General features: G+C 38.0%; 1 protein-coding gene across 1 annotated transcript in view; it reads left to right on the plus strand.

Moving 5' to 3' along the window:
* Positions 1–9,894: 9,894 nt before the first annotated feature.
* The window catches only part of LOC139152286 (uncharacterized), a 54,279-nt gene continuing 45,535 nt past the window's right edge, over positions 9,895–18,638 (plus strand). The window contains exon 1 of the mRNA XM_070725432.1: positions 9,895–10,284. Coding sequence (XP_070581533.1) covers positions 10,231–10,284 — 54 coding nt within the window. The 5' untranslated portion in view covers positions 9,895–10,230. The remainder of the gene's footprint in view (positions 10,285–18,638) is intronic.

Consider the following 18,638-nt stretch of genomic DNA (forward strand, 5'->3'; position numbering starts at 1 on the left):
ACCTTATCATATAAAGGCATTACTAAATCATATATTGATGTTACAAAATTGTATAATAACAGCACCTTATGATATATTGACACCACCATATAATATAAAGGCGTCATCTAATCATATATTGACACGACCTTATCATATAAAGGCATTACTAAATCATATATTGATGTTACAAAATTGTATAATAACAGGACCTTATGATATATTGATACAACCTTATAATATAAAGGAGTCATCTAATCATATATTGACACGACCTTATCATATAAAGGCATTACTAAATTATATATTGATGTTACAAAATTGTATAATAACAGGACCTTATGATATATTGATACCACCTTATAATATAAAGGCGTCATCTTATCATATATTGACACGACCTTATCATATAAAGCCCGTACTAAATCATATATTGATGTCACCTTATTATATAATAACAGCACCTTATGATATATTGACACCACCTTATAATATAAAGGCGTCATCTTATCATATATTGACACGACCTTATCATATAAAACCCGTACTAAATCATATATTGATGTCACCTTATTATATAATAACAGCACCTTATGATATATTGACACAACCTCATAATATAAAGGCGTCACCTAATCATATATTGACACGACCTAATCATATAAAGACATTACTAAATCATATATTGATGTCACCTAATTATATAATAACAGCACCTTATGATATATTGATACCACCTTATAATATAAAGGCGTCACCTAATCATATATTGACACGACCTAATTATATAAAGGCATTAACAAATCATATATTGATGTCATCTCATCAAATACAGCAAATAAACCACAGAAGGCAGCAACGGCGTTCCATAACAATCAGCACTCGCACACAGGCGTTCTGTTTACTGGATAGTTGTGTATAAGTGTAGTTTATGTTACGTTCCGATGTTCTGTTCCGTAAAAGTCTACGGAACAGAACGTCGGAACCATGGTCGGAACGTAGCATAAAACAAACTACCCAGTATTAAAATAGCTCTGCTGCATGGCCATGGCAGGGCTGTGTGTTAGCGGCGCGGCGTTATACGACCTCCCAACACATGTGGTGGGAGGCCGTATAACGCCGGTAACACACAGCCCTGCCATGCAGAGCTACCCAGTAAACAGAACGCCTGTATGCGAGTATGAAATATAACGTCGAGCAACAAGATTGAAATTAATGACTGTTTGAGCTGGTACTCACTCAGTAAACTGCTAGGCCATATGGACCGCATATCCGTACAGTGATCGGTGGGTCGCGGTCGCTGGTCTCGTGTCGTGTGCAGCGCAATCGAATCTCCCATGATGCTAATATGAGACACCCTAACCAGGTGAAAAAATTGGACACGCAGTTTGGGCTGGTTTGGCATGTAAAATGCATCGGAATTTTGAAAAAGTAATAAAAGTGAGCGCATATATCAAAAAGGACCAAAATAACAGATTAGTATTGGCAATGTTACAAAGTTTAACAACTTTATGCAAATATAGGAATGGAAAAATCCCTGGACTGCGTAAAATTTCAGTTCAATTACAACTACGGGGACCACTTTGAAGTCAGGGACCACTTAGAGGTCTTCACATACGACGGATAAACAGCAAGAAAAGTCTGCCTGTCTTCACGGCAAACAGCGAGAAGGAAATAAATAATTTCCAACACAGCTACAAATGTTGTCATACAGCATACAACCCGGCTGACCTTCTCACTCGCGGAGTTACTTCACGAGAGTTGAGTAATTCTACACTCTGGTGGAATGGACCAATATGGCTGTCGGACAGAGACAATTAGCCAAACTGCGAACTGTTCGACACTCCATCGTCCGAAGAACAAAGTAACACAAGCTCGAATGCCATGACAACCAAATTTGAAGAGCCTTCAGAACTCAATCAAGACGAAACCTTTGCTTATCACGTGGCTAGTATCCAACCTGCGGACATTCACTCCTCTCTACCTGTCGTCAAGGATTATGACACAATTCATCAGAACATCGCGGATACTGAATTGACACGTGACAATCCACTGATAAAGTCGCCACCTGAAGTTGTCGCTCAAATTAATTGAAATCCCCGTCGGACTTCGACACGCTATTGACCACTCGAACTACTGTTCTCTGAACAAAGTTTTGCGAGTTACTGCGCTTGTTTTGTGTCAATATTGAAACACAAAGACAATGTACCGCGTGGACAAGTAAACAGCAAATGAGATAAATCAGTCCGAAACTGAGTGGATCAAGCAAATTCAAAACGACCGATTTGGCGACACTATAACTCCACTTCGTGGAAACAATAGAAAGTATGGACCAGTGTTTTCAATAAATAGTTACGTATTTATTGTTAACTATTTCGATCCGGTTGTCTTCTGACGTCCGACATTAAAGAACCTCCCCCCACAATGATGTGCAGGAAATACTGCATTTTTGTACTTTTGGGCGCCATTTTATGAATGCGGCTTCATTTATTTTATTATTTAACCTGTTAAAACGTGCTGGCATGGTTCAAATCAGCCAGCAGTGATACTTCTATTAACATAAACCAACAACTTTGGTTTGAAAACAAAACCATGAAAATACTGTATAAATTCGCAGCTATTGTGGCTTTAAATATTGACTTTCCAATTTTTGTGTCTACTGTATGTTTGCGAGAGAGTGTGTGTCACTATATACGTGTTCATTATACAACTAAACGTTTGTCATATGAGGGCTTTATTAATATCTAATGAGCATTATGAATTGTCTCGATGAGATAAAATATGACCTTGAAGACATGCATGCTATTTTCTAAATCCATTACTATGACAATAGCATACATCATTGCTAGTGTGGAATAATATTCCAATTTCACGATGTCAAATTGCTTATTAATATGCCCTTTCATTTTCTACACGGCTGTGTGTGTACTAACGCATAAAATAGAATACTGTGCAAAGATGATTACGTAACTGTTCTCTCTCACAATAAGGAGATTTAGAAGCATGCTCAACGAAAGTGAAACCGACTGATGAGATGGACATGAAGGTCCCTTTACGAAATTACATAATCGTTAATTAGTTTGATAAGCATCACTAATTGTCGTATTATCTAAAAATGTCAGTTCTGCTTTTGTTGGTTTACTCAACCCGGGTAATTACTGCATGCCTTTCTTGTCTTTTGACACTGATGATGATGGCAATGACAGAATACCAACCCCTAATGGCCGCGATGGGAAGCCGTATTCGACCAGACAACCGAGTTGTCCTATCCATGTTTGAGGTTGGTCTTTACATTGATGGACCACGCAAATATGACAACTGGTCAGATGAAAGGTCGCAGAGTATTATATAATCGTTACAGACTGACAAATAGATTACAATAATTTTGATCTGCTGATCGCGTACACGTTATTTACCGCATACATACTGTTACGACCACGGGAAGTCGGCAAGGCAAATGAGAATGGCTGTCTAAAATTGTCTTTAGCAAAGTGGTACAATCCCAAGCGGACCCGCTGGCCGCAACAAAAGATGGTCAAATAAAGGAAACTACACGCAAGTTATTGAGAACATTTCCTTATTCTTATTGAAGAACGTCACGTAGTGACAGCAAGAAAATAACTTTACAATATTGAAATTATCTCTACTCTAAGCGTGACCAAGTAACAAAACGTATTAGTTTTAGCTTTAAATAAATAACAGAAAGTGTCCACAGGCACGACGACGAGAGCTCTCTAAACATGAAACACGTTGGTCCACAGTGCCAACTCCGTCCGGACGCATCAGTCCAACGAGAACAGCCACGTAGTAGCTCGACGCCCAAGTACAATAATCTTCGTAGAAAGTCACAGCATGAAACTCCTACCAATAGGACGTTTCCAGATAACTGTAATGTACTCACAGCAAATCTGATACCAGAACTTCCTCAGGCGTCAACAGGCACACAAAGTTTTCTAGACTACAGTCACAATTTAGGCACCAGCGGGAAAAAGTCCGTAAAGTCGGCCTCGGTCTTCAAAACTGGGAAACTCAGTGGACGTGGACTTCCGACGATCCCAGCACTTGCGGAAAGTCAAAGTGACGTGGCAATGAACACGTTTATATACGACAAAAATACATTATTCATAAACACCTGGTCACGCAAATAAGCAAACGAAAACAAAAGGGATTCAAACTATGTTACCTGGTCACTAGAAAAATGATAGAGGGCGTTTCCCTCGTAACAATACATACACCTAAACTATTTGTACTTATATTTCACTTTGTTTCAACAATACTTTGTGTACATGACGTCATGTATGTCAGAGAGTATGCATGTGTGCGTAATTTAACTGTCTATGGTTAAATCACCTTCTTTTATCTCTGTGGCTTACGGTGAGCTGCGTAATCTCGCTCTATATTCGTGGAGCTGCACGTTACAAACACGGGTTTTTTCGGAGGAATATTTCTCTTCAAAGATGACATTGGGAAACCCCTTCACACTGTATATTTTCAAAAAGCAGAGAATCTAAAGTTTACTATTGTAGCAATAGTTTACTCCGAGGAAGAAAGGGTGTATGTTTGGGGTTAAAAACCTCAATTTTGATAATGTGGAGTCAAAAACTTGATAAACAAACGTATATGTAGAAAAAAAGACCTTTTTATTTTGCATAGACTGACACTCAAAGAAAGTGATTAGAAAATTAAATTGCCTCTTATTCCAAATGTAAGAAGTTTATTGCCAAAAAAATAGTCATTTTGTTATATAGCATTTAAAGAACATAATGTGAAAATTTCTGAAAATTTGACCCAGCCAGAGTGGAGTTACATTCTTTGCAATGTCAAAATTGGGAGAAAAGATTAGCCAGGAAATTGGGTGATTTGCATACATTTGCATAAAGTAACACTTCTTTATCACGCAACTTGCGACTGCTTGATAAGCTAAAAGGTGAACCCAACCAATATTTCAATCTTGGGTTAACAAATTAATTAAAATTTTAATGAGTATTTGCCAAAAACAGTGCACTTTGAGTAAAATAAGTTGTGTTGGGTGCAACTCCCTCTTGACGAAATATATGTCAATCATTGTTCTAATAGCTTTTGAAATGAGCTCTAAGACTGTGATTTTATCTAAAATTTAGTTAACAACACGGTTGGAACTAATTTGGGATAATCGGATCTTCATATTTTTCAAATTTCTCAAATAAAGTGTTCGGTGCCCTATTGCTGAATGTTGCAATATTACAAATTACTCATAAAAACAAGTGTAAAACTTAATGGGAAAAGCAGATGAGCTTACATTTGTAGATTAAACCGACATTACTTCACCATCCAATTATCCCAAATTAGTTCCAATCGTGTTTAAAGTGGCACTCCCACTTGGTAACATTTTTAAGACAAATTTTTTTAGTGCCAACGGTCGATATTTGACGAGGCGACTGCGCGCGGATCGCGAGATATTGATAAAAAATGTCTTCAAAAAAGTAAAAGTTTGAATTCCGGTGGCCACCTAAATTCAGCTTCCGAACATCGAACGTTCGGCACTGGGGCCATTGTCAACTAAGCTATGGAGTACGAGTCTACGCTGACGCTGCTGTACGCCACAGTACCACTGGCGTCGGTGATCGGTCATGGCCTGTGGGAGAAAGCTGAGTCTCACTGACTAGGCGTATAAACGAAAAACAATTTTTGCTGATTCCACCAGAATTGGCAAAGGTGACTAGCACAGTTACGTGCGGTTGATACATAGCGGCCGCCGCGTGATATGCATAGACGCATGCCACGCGCGCGGCGTACTGTGTGGCAGACGACAAAATGTAGTCATCGGAGGCGGCTAATATTTGACATGTAAAAACTGATGTTTATGTGGTATTGGTTAAAATATAATACAACCGATTTAGAATAATGAAAACGACAAAACTAAGGAGAAGTTTTTAAAAACTTACCTGAGGTAAAGGCATAATGCTGTATATAAAGTCTTTGCAGTGGGAAGTAAATTAATTGCGCGTTCAAACTTATTGTAGACTCCCTAGAATATCGTCAATCAGCACAACAACAAACCTTCGGGGGATTTCGAGTCAAAATTAGAACGATCGTAAAACTTCGGGATGTGAAAAATACGCTCGGGAAATGACATGTTTTTATCGATATCTCGCGATCCGCGCGCAGTCGCCAAGTCAAATATCGACCGTTGGCATTAAAAAATTGTGTTTTGAAAATGTTACAAAGTGGGAGTGCCTCTTTAATGTATCCCTGTTAGCAGGCGCTCAGGGATTTGAGCATCTGTGAACTGTATGAACAATTCTTGTTCATTTTGGCGTTTTTTAAGAGCCCTACATGGCAATATTGGAAAATAATGACTCAAGGGTACATGTTAAATTTCTATAATATTGACATTTTATCACAGAGGTTTGCATAGCCATGGATCTAAGAACTACGTATCCGCTCTGAAGACAGCCTGCGAACAGGGGCAATATGCTATGAGAGCGCCGCTTACGTTGTATTAACTTGCAACATTTGTTTTTGTTCAGTTTCTCTCACTGAATTTTAAGTAACGCGATTCTCTTCTCTTAAGCAACACAGTGTTTCCGCTACCCACTTCTCAAACCGCGATATATGCCACTGAAATCGAGTTGGTCTGGGAGATATGCTCCTTCGCTATTTCACAATAATATCTACCAACGTATCGAAACCAAACTGTTCGCTTACCTGTGTCAACCTTTACAAACCATGCATAACTACAATGTGTTACTGAATTTTGCTGTAAATATTGCAAATGTATGATACAACCAAAATGTATGAAACGCCTGTAAATTGTATCCCAACATCCCAGCATCTACAGCTGAACTCGAACAAGATTTTCGTTTATTTACTTCTCAGTTTCGCTTGACAGACAAAGGTAAATCGATAACAATCAGAAGGGAAGAACAAACTTTGTAAGACTATGAGTACGAATACCCTATTTAACTTCTCCATGCATGGGGCATTTACGGCTTTGTCTGATGAAAGCTCTGATTCAGCGAGAATGTTTTAATCCCCTTTTGGTCAAGTAGCTAGGGTTACCGTAATACAAAACTAGGAGGAACACTGTAACCATCGCAGTTTACAACTAAGGAAGTGTGTAGCTTGTGATTTTAGTAAAGTAGAAAATTTATTAGAGACTTTGATGAAAGATACGGGGAATACTTCCGACAAAGAATTACAGTTGCTTAAGCCCCTGTAGTACTAGAATATCACTGCCCTTCGTTGTTGACGCAGTGTAGCTGTACAGATGACGAGGTTTCCAGCTTTGCTTCGTCTTTGCTGTTTTGATTGGCTGATAGTCACTTCTCTAACTATCGCCCGCTAGAAAAGTCAAACGACTGGTAAACTATACTAGAGCGGAAATCTACAGCTCAGAAAAGCAAATGTTGTTTTGAACTAGGCTACAAAATCATAACAGTCAGCACTGATCTGTGACTCTACGCAATTAATACTTTAGCTTACGAAATATCTCATTTTTACAGAAATGCAATGTGCATAAAATGTCGAAAAATTTGAATTTGAGGAAACCGCCATGTCTCCTTTACTGCTTACCCATCTACCTTTCAAAACTTTGAGTGGACGCAAAACGTAACAGTCGTTAAGTATCAACTGAAAGAAAGATGTCGCAAGTAACTCGTATATGAAAATTTATGAAACAAAACCCCTCGTTTTTGTACAGTATACACCAAAGAAAACAATCAATATAATCGACGATAAACCGACAACGAAAATCCCTCATGCAATGAATCAGTTGTAACCTTCAGGAAATGCTAGACCGGAGCATCCTGAAAGGTTTTAGCTTTTTCTCGCAAGTGAAGGTTGTCTCTTCTCTCATTTGCAATAATGAAATAATTTCTTGGCAAAGTCTTGCTTAGGGAGCCTTCATTTGGAGGGGGTGGTGACAATCAGGATGGTTGAGCTGTACGAAACCGTTATGGCGGGAGGGTAGAAAAAAATATACAATATACCGTTTGTGAGGATCGAGGGGGTTATTTTACAAAAGTAGTATATTTTTTTTATAGTTTTTTTTATAGTTTATCAGTCCCCCTTTTTTCTGTATGTTTTTTTAGTGTATGAGCTGGTTCTCGAAATAAATAAATAAATAAATAAATAAATAAATAAATAAATAAATAAATAAATAAAATAAATAAAAAAGGATTTGTATAACTTTGGCATTAACAGAGAAGAATCGAAATTCAAATTTGGAATATAATATGATTACTCTGTATAAAATCTGGAAAAATGTAAATAGGATTCTATCAGCAACAGTGGTGTTTGTAATGGTAAACAAACAAAAAACTACAAATCCTGGCTCACATCTTTACAGGGATAGTAGGGACTGTCTTCTTGTGTCAATGCGACACTTCTGGCCTTAAATAGCCTAATCTACATAAATCAAGTTGTACAACCTTAGCTGTTTACAATTTTGCCACATCTTGATGATACATCATTATTTTCTATCAATCTAATCTAATAATCAGATCAATAATTTTGACTCGAGTAACATTTTACAATTAACGGTACACGGTCACCTGTAATCTAAATATGTCCATATATGATCAAAGGGGCGTTCCTTGGTATTCAAAATGCCCATATGAGGGCGCTGTTTTTTAAAAGCGGCCACCCGCTTAAAATCTGTGATTGTTTAGGTTTTGTCTTTCCATGTGGCAAAATTGGAACAGGTGACAGTATACCTTTAATGAGTTGGGGACATATTTCAGAATGAACATTTTTAGGGGGGGGTCAACTTTTGCATATTTCTCACGTTTTTTTTTAATTCCAGCGCCCCTCCCCGTAAATATAAATACTCCCTAAGTTAATCGAATTATTCATTAAATTCACTGATCGTTGGAATTAAAAATGACAAAAATTTCATTCTTGACGCCAAGATAATGTAAAATTTTCGATTTTTTACAAAGCAAGATTATGACGATTCGTTTTAACAATAAGTGTCAAAAAATATGAGCCCATGTAAACTGAATCAACGCTGGGAGATTAAGCTTTTAATATGCATAACATCTGTTTCTAAGGCCGATTCATGCACGTAAATATCTGTTAATATTTTTCTTGTCCCTTTGTACTTTAATCAATTTTCAATGATCTTCCGTTGTACATAGTACCGATGGATTGTATGAACTTTAGATTATTTTATCGTCACAATAATTTTGTTACAGCAAGTAGATCATCTTGGATTTTCCACGTATCGTATGTCAGGCGTTACGTCACGAAATCACATTTCTCTACAGAAAAATAGTTTAGTGCAAGATATGAACGAAACTAAAGAACAAAGGTTAACGCGGTAATAATAACTAATGTCTTCTCTACAACTGTAGACGGATTGATAAATTTGTAAAGTCAGGTAAATGTATAACTTATTTTCCTTTGAAATAGTGTTGTTGTCACATACCATATTTCACGTAATATAACTTAAATTTAGAGCATTCCTAACACAAAAAATTACGGTAGGCTGCATTCACAAACACCTCTTGAGGGGGGCAGGCGGGAGAAATGACTCGGGTACTTGAAAATAATAAGGGTATGTTGGGGGCACTTGAAAGGATTTGGGGACTTATAGGGGGGCTCGAAACAAAACTGACTCTGATTAATATGAAATACGTGTTTGGTTGTCAGTTTTAAGCGATATTGCTGGTGAATGCATGACTATTATATTGTCCTTATCAGTGACGCTTGTAAAGTTTACGTAACGGAAAGAACGATGTATCTGACAATCTTTCACTGTGCCTTTTGGAGACACTCATAGCAAACATAGAAACAGTTGACTATTGGTTGCTATAAATGTTTTCAAGTTAATGTTTAATCTGATTAGATCGTCGTTTTACGGAACGAAACGTACAACCTCACCGGATACGACAGTTGGACTTTGACCTTGTCGGGCAGATACACGACAGAATGCGGCCATTACACAACTCTACTGGTTACAATCTATGGATCATCTCTTAAACCATCATAGTGATACGCCCAGGCCTGACTGGGTACCATCCTAGATGATCGTCATGCTAGATGCTAATCAGTTAGTCCAGGTCGGAAAGGCAGGGGCAGAGTGTCAACCAGAAATGTCGCGGCACTAGCGTAGAAGCCCAGCATTGATGCGCTTCTCTGCTCGAGCTATCGAGAGACTCTTCAAACCTAGATGAACCTGAGACACTTTGAACTTGTGTCGCCAATGATTGACCATCGAAAAAGTATGTTAACTGCATACACAGCGTCGAAGTTAAGCATATTAAGCAGATGGTTGTCCAACGAGTTGTGAGGAAGGCGTTCAGAATGCTGGCCGGTGGTCTTGTAAGTATTAACAGACCTGTTAGCTACAAGTTTACAATGGTTATTTATTTGGTGTATAATTTAAGCTTCAAATAGCAATACAGAGGTCGAGTGAGTGATAAGGAAAGTTGACTTTTGTGTACGTATACTACAAGCGTTTAGTGCACCACCTGTAGATTTACGTGAAGGCCGATATAGTACGTCGTAGTTTTATTAATGGAGTATGGAGGTGAGCTACCTCCATGATGTAATACATTGTGCATAGAACGTTGTAAAAACTGCATCAAATGCCAATTTGATGAATTTTTGGACCAATTGGACGAGATGACTTTAAGGATATTGAAACCATTGATAGGCTATGTGCCCTCCGTATATAAATGATGTATTGACATTTACCATCATGCCATCATGGCAGCAAGAAGACATCTTACTTAATGTTTGGATAACTAAGCATTGCTAATCTTATTTGTTTACTGTGTACATGGACCCCGGAACACCAACAAAAAGATATAAAGTTGATGTACACACACGGTTTTGCCAAACAATATATCACTATACGCGCATGGTAATTCGGCTACGCTATCTGTTATTACTCTTGAAGCTGATGCGCAACTCGAAACTGAAAAACTCTTGCTCACCCTTTCCTCGAGGGAACGTCGAAGCATTGTTATCTTTCAAAATAAGGAACTAGAAAAATCAGGATTTTGCCAGAGGAAACAACTTATTGTTCCTCTGATGTTTTTGGCAAAGCTACAGAGGCGGCATGCGAGTTTTTTATGGTTGTAACCAACCAGCAAAATTTCCCATTGGAAACATAATTACTGATGACTTGGAGTCTAGATTTTACAAACTGTCCACAATGACATTACATATACATTCAGTGTTTACAGAACAAATTCTGAACATATATCCACATGCTTCCAGAAGAAAACAAAAATGTTCCAATATGGACAACGAAAGTATTTGCCCTAAAACTAAATTACACAAACTTGAATATTTTGCCCGAGAAATAGGGAAAAAACGATCCAAAAGAAACAAGTGACCTAACGTTTCACTCCATAAAGGTGCGGGATTGCTGGATAGCCAAAATGGCCAACTTGATATATTTAGCAGCTATTCAGCTACGAGGGTTTACAGCAATGGCTCAAGGGATAATTAGCGGCGATTCAGCTATTATGTTTGGGAGCTATTGACGGAAACTTAATAGCTACTTCGGGGTTGTTGAGCCGCTATTCAGCTATTCTGCTATGATACCAAAATCCTTGGCTATTCAGCTATTCAAGCTAATAGCCATTTTTAGCCGCTATTAGCCAATGTAAGCGGGCTATTAGCTGCTGTCAGCCATTTTCTTATCCATTTTATTCGTGCAAAAACACTGCCACGTTTTTCAGTATTAATTATTGCCTTGCTTGGAAACTTATACTCTCATCATTAATTGACAAGCCAAATGAGGTGACATACAAATTCATAAATGTACTTTCTGATTTTTCAATTACATGACATTTGCTTACGAACTTTCGAAAGCTACACTCTTTTCCTAACTCGAGAAGTCTTGCAATGCGATTACTCTCGCAATGCAGCACACCTGTTTGTCGATATCTTTCTTATTTAAACAAAGGATTCCCACTGCCGATCTAAGTGATCTCCCAACTGCGCTTCCGTTTTTCCACGTGAACTTACTGATCGCGGTTCTATGTCTGATTTAGAACATCTCACTCAGTCATTCATGTTGGTCGCTGGGATAAGTATCTGTTGAAACCTGGAAAGTGGTCATTAACTTTACCGATTCTTTCCTTTCAAATTCTCGCCATGGGATCCTTGGTTAACCCTCTTACAGGTCCGAAACAAAATAATTTCAAACATCATTGAAGTTTTTAAACAATATGGATTTTCCTCCTGAAAAAACGATTTTGCTGTTCCAAATTAACCAGTCTTTATCTCCAATTATCTGATTGACCTCTGACCGTGCATTCAAACACTCACCAATAAAGTGTGAACACGTAACTGGCAGTAATTTCTTACTGTAGTTACAATGAAATGATAATGAACCACCTAGTTTATTAAAGCTATCAAGTACAAGCTGTTTCCATGGGGGTTGGGAATTGCTGAAAAGTAATTGTTTAATTGTAATTTCTTCTGTCAATAAAAGGTTTTGTTAATCACAAAAAACCTTTACGTCAACATTTGGCATTGACTACAGCAATTTTAAAAAAACAACAGAACCCTGGAAACTTCGCCTAGGCCGCTATCAATATTAATGTCGTGGTCATTATCTCCTGGGCAGGCAACATCGTGACCTTGACCTTTCTGGTTTGTATTGTCATGTAAATGAACAATAGAGTTTTCCCTACGTCACAAAAATCAGTTTATGTACTCAAAATATTACTGTTTTCGTTGTACATCATGTCGTTTTAATTCAACACCAATGGTTTAATTTAACAATCCCGTTTTAATGAAACATACATGTTTTCATACGGTCAATGCCGGCAAATCGGAATTCGAAGGCCACATGCACAAAACGCTAAGCAATTTCATCTCCGAGTTTGAATTCAATTACTAGTATTCGGATGTTATCCTCTCGGTCCAGCTCCGATTCATCATCACTTTGTTTTTTCTTCGATTCCAATATCGTTTCGTAAATGTTGAACATTCTTTTTTCATTTTAATGAATCTAAGAAAGAAACGACCATAGGCGTTATGACTAAAATGACTAAATGCATATCGATGAAAACTCGTTAGGTATGCGTAGGAAAATGAAATTTAAGAAAAAACTTATGAAACGATGATTACCGATCACGAAATCCGTGAGAAAACATGATGTTATTTTGTGTTTACAACTAGATTCAAACCCAGACCTAAATTCAGTAAATTTGTGGGTGAGCAATAACATTGCCCTTTCTTTCCTAGAAAAAAATTATGAAAATATTATCAAAAGTTACAGGATTTGTCCCTTTACCAAAATATATCTTTTACGATCTTACTATCTTAATCTCATTTTCAGACAACACCTGCTATATGAGTATAGCAGTGCTAATACACAACCAACTGAAATTTGAGTAACCTTGCAGAACATATAGAAGACAAAACAATGCTGTTTGTCATCTCCGCATCACCAACCCGGCTTATCGCCGAAACAAAACTCGTTAGCCTGACGTCATCTTCGCTTGCCAAGGTCTCTTGTCCTGGCAGCTTGATGCTCCCCGAAATAAAAGTAGGAGATTAATCGGAGTAACGGACCCGTGCGAGCGGGCGGATGGCCTGATCGACGTGTCTTGACCTTTCCCCGAGATCACATCTTCCCGACTCGGTGTATTGTATTGCAATTTTCCAATTTTAATTGTAGGTGAATATTCTTATTGTAGAACCTTTTTAAAGAAACGGCAGAAATGTAGATAGAGTTTACAGATTACTGAAATCTAGGTTACTGTGCATGGAGCTCTGCTTGCGATTTGAGCACTTCGACTCTGTAGAATTATACAGGGCAGCTAAGCAGTTGCATGGATTCTCAGTGCGCAGACTCAAATGCACATGAGATCAGTAGCGATAGGCGACTGTAAAGCAACCTTGATATTATCAGACAAATCATCCACGTGGCGGATTTTAGCGTCTGAAACCTACCTACTGGTATGAAGAAATTTTACAGATAGGGGAGAGAGAGAGAGAGAGAGAGAGAGAGAGAGAGAGAGAGAGAGAGAGAGAGAGAGAGAGAGAGCACGGTAAAGATTTTGAGGCAATACCGGAACCAAACCATGCCATTGACCAAAAGTAATAAGACAATGTGAAACAACAGAGGAAAACACTTTTATTACAAGTTTTTTATCAAGATAATGCGATTTCTTATCTGTCCAAAGTGATTTCATTTTATTAAATGCATATCCTTGCCGATTTGTAGAACGAAGTGGTAGTAAAAATTCACAGGGGTGGGGAGCAATGCACACCAAATCAAACATTGCAAAATATATATAACAAGTCTAGCAAGCAAATAATAAAAGACTGGGTTACATAGGACTAATAAGTTACCTACTGTTTAAACGAGGTCTTTATCTGATTGTAGTTATCAAATTGTCTTCTTGCTGTTAAAATTTTGTCAATATTCGGGTGAGGAAGCATGATAATTTGAACGAGGCAATGTTTGGTGAACTTTCATCAATATTGTCACTACTTGTGTTATGTAAGGCAAGGGCATTTCTTACGATTTTTCTCTTTCCGATCAATTTGATATCAAATGAAGTGTTGGCCCAGCAAACACATGCAGCGCACTATGACATTACGCGATCTAGTATTGTTGACGAATGAATTTTGTAGTTTCTGTCTGGACTAAAATGCAGACGTCACACGATAGGATTATAGTACCAGGAACTGCTTTTGCCAGTGGAACAAGATATTTACACCGATAGAGCTCTCTATGTGTGTGAAAAATAAATGTACTTGTTCTATTTCCAACATAAGGCTGCGTTCACAAATAACGATTATGGGGAGGGGGCTGGAGGAATCGCAATTGAAATCTAATTTTTTAGCTCATATTTGGTATGTATATAGATACTAAAAAGAGCTTATGTGGTGAGTCCGTAGCGTCTGTATGTCTGTATGTATGTTTTCAGATACCCCCTCAATACCCTAAAAAAATTTCAAATGCCCCTCTATATGTCTATATGATCAAAATTTTACAAGTCCCCCCCCAACTATCATAAGCCCGCATATTTGTAAAGGATGTACGCGCAGAAAAAGTAAACACGTATTAAGCTGTTCCGCTCGCAGGTGTTTTACAATACTTGTTATTAGCAGTTTGTAAAGTAATATTCCTTAGGCAAGTTCTTAGATTGATTCGTTTTTAAATGCATCAGTGAACTTTTTTGATTTATAAATCTAAGCCAACTTGAGTTAATCCAGCTCTGGCTTATTTAATTTGATTATAGTCATATGCCAGAATTTTAAAAATTCCCGATAATTTTTCAAGGCTCCTTGTCTTCCATGTTTTACTCTCTGGCCTGATCTTGTGTACAAGTATGTTTCACTGTCATGAGCGTCGTTTGACCCAAACTCTTTCTTCAACTACCATGTACATCAGGGTCAGAGCTGTCTCTGTCACTGCTCAGGTATGCAGTTACGGTGACACTGCAGTAGTAGGGCTTTACCTGATGGTGACACTGCCCATAGGGAGTAGCTGTATTAACTTTGATAATTTTTGCAATATTTTTTCAGTTTATATACCTGTGTTCTTGTTCTACTCCCTACAGCATGTTGAACTATCCAGTATTCAGCTCGCTATCACAGCCTGTGTACCGGTATATGTACCATGCATTTGTATGACTGACAACTGACTGTCGGTCTTGACTCTAATCAAATTAGCACCTAATACATATTTACATATACCGGTACAGGCTTTGTCGACAAACTGAATATTTTGTGTTTGAGCATGCTGTAGGGAGACAGCAAGAAACTGTAGTTGATATATTACATAGAAATATTGCAAAAATCATTAACAGTTGCAGCTTCTGTCCTGTACATGTTGCTGGGCTCAAGTTTGTTTTTTACAACAACAAATCACACGTTTAGATATTTTCGAGATAAAAGTAATGAAATGTGGCAAAATGGTTCTAGATTTTTAAAACTATTACTAACATTACAACAATTGGATGACATAAAAATGGTATCTATTTTTCATTGAATTACCTACAAATACTTGGAATTGGAAAATGTAAAACATAAAAGGGAACCACTGCCAAAAAAATTTTCAAGTCCCCCCACAGGTAGAGCAAAATTTTCAAGTCCCCCCTCTACTACCCCCAAAATTTTCGAATCCCCCCTGAATTCCTCCAGCCCCCCTAACCATATTTTTTTAAACGCAGCCTAATTTCGAAATGCCTAGTGCAGTGTCCAAACAAATTCGAAGAGACAGACATCTGTTTATTTTAAAGGACCAGTAACCTTTTATAATTTTTTCACTTTTTTGTTTTGTATTTCAATCGCAAGTTCTTGCTCTTCTTTCTGCGCCCGCTATTTATCTTGTCAACACCACAGGTGCGTGCAGCGTTGCGTAGATAGTCGACCGAAGACCCAGCAGGGTCGAAGTGTGAGGCTGAACGCCGAACCTCGGTACTCTTCTTTACACTAGTATTAATGTTTGGCCTTCGGCCTCACACTTTGATCCCAAAGCGCACTCGTGGTCAACACAGCGTCAGTGTGAGTCAAATACACTGTCACTATTTACATTTGACTGTTAGTCTGGACCAGAATTCACTTGTCAACAATAACAATGCAATCTAAACATATGCAAACTTGGTTGACTGGCTGAATATTGTGTATCTCGATATGCTTTAGGGAGAAGAAAAAGGCATTTAAGTTGAAATGTAACACAAAAAATAACGTGAAAAATAATCAAAAGCAGCAGCTGTTTTCCCTTTAAATTCTGTACAGTTGTCTGTATTGTGTTGGCCAGGGAGGAGGGAATTCGTTCATAGTCGTGTTAAATCTCTGGGAAAGAGATTTTCCTTTCTGAACCTTTTTGCACTGAGGCCTTTTCAAATCATTTCGAAACGGAATAAAGATACAAGAACAATGTTGAAACGACCTCTTATTGATTGCTCTCAGCGAATTTCAAAATCTCCAAGTTATACAGGTATGAGAAAATAAATCAATGGATGGACATATAGATACGTAAATAGAAAGATGGATGTATTATATAGATGAATAAACACACACACGCACACAAACACATACACACATAAATGTAGCTCCAGGTGTTCTGCGTTTTTCAAAGAGTATTTGCCCCATTAGCCTCAGTACGTGACATTGATCGACACAAAATCACCAGTAGTTGTAGGCTGACATAGACTGATTCCATTATTATCACATCCATTATTAGGCCACATGTGCTTACAGGTGTACGTTTTTGCGTTTCAAGGTTTCCGGTTTATATGTAGGAAGGTAACATACACAGAGTGGCAACACCTATTGTTTTAAGGCGTGAAGCGGTTACGTAAGCAATCCATGTTTGCCTCGCCTCACGAAGCTCTTGGCTCTCTTTTCCGAAGAGTGCCGACCATGCACCCTTCGGTAATTTTCGGATTTTCACCAATTGTTAAGCGAAAGTTGTTCGACAAAGTTTGTGTTGTTGTTGTCGTGGGTGCTGATCGGAATTGATCTGCTTGCAAAACGGGAATGTTTTGAGCTTCAGGAAAGTGGGTTTTACCGTTTTAAAAATTCCTCTCATATTTTTATGAATATATAATGAGTGTGTTTGAACCAAATTTGAAAGTCTTTTATCGATACTGTCTGGTTTTACTCAATGGTTTACGGTCAGTCATACCGTCTTTTACACGTGCGTCAAGAAAGGACATGTTTATGAAACTGCTGGCGTGTTATGTTTTGATTGGCATGAAGCAGTGTTTCTGGCCTGAGAGCTCACAAAGTAACTATGGTTGCTACGCGACTGGCAGTATGATGCCATCTCGTCGTATGTTTCGCATAATCTCGTGTAATTATCAACCACAAACAAAGCCTCCAAAAAGTTTAACACCTTTGAAGCTCATTTTAATATGAAAAGCCAATAGTCTACCGAGACGACCATGGAACAAAAGGCATGCAAGTGTTGCCACTCTGTGTATGTTACTCTGTGTTTATATGTAGGAAGGGAACTTATATACAGATAGTACCAAATCAAATATTCGCACAGTGTAAAGACCATCCATCGTATAAAGTGTAACCTTACTCAGGTTTATGACTAAGATAAAAATATCATTTTTCTCTTACTTTAAGAGCATTACAAACTTATAAAGTAGAATTATGTTTGTCAAATATTTTTCCACTCATGATTTTCAAAAACTTTTGGAAGGGAGGATTTTCAACGACTAATTCTGTTAAATATTGTTTTCTGAGTTTGTCTTAAAGGGGATACACTAAGAAATGGTGATATAATATTGTCATGAAAAATATTCAGTAGTGTCGTGACTCGGAGCACAACAAACTCGTTTGGATCCACGCGGATTACTGGTAGACTGAGGGGGGGGGGGGTGAAAATTACAGCAAACAGTCCTGTAGACATTATCCAGATCAATCTTGATCTATAGACTACTCAACCGAACCAACCGGGGATAAAAAATGATGCAACACAATACATTCTGAGAGCGTACAATGTCGATGTATTACAGTCAGCTGGGCGACAAATATACGCCCACCCTTAGCAAGGTACAGAGCTGCTTCTGAAAAATCCTGGGCACATGCGTGCATGTGACGTCACCCAACCGATCAGGTGACTTGGAACTCTCTTTTGATTGGCTATAAGTTCAAAGAGGCATGTGCCAGGTTTACATCACTAAATAACGCTAAGAAAGTTTAATACATAACTGCAACATATAACTGTAATAAGTAATGGA

This window comes from Ptychodera flava, chromosome 2, assembly GCF_041260155.1.
Source record: "Ptychodera flava strain L36383 chromosome 2, AS_Pfla_20210202, whole genome shotgun sequence".
Lineage (NCBI taxonomy): Eukaryota > Metazoa > Hemichordata > Enteropneusta > Ptychoderidae > Ptychodera > Ptychodera flava.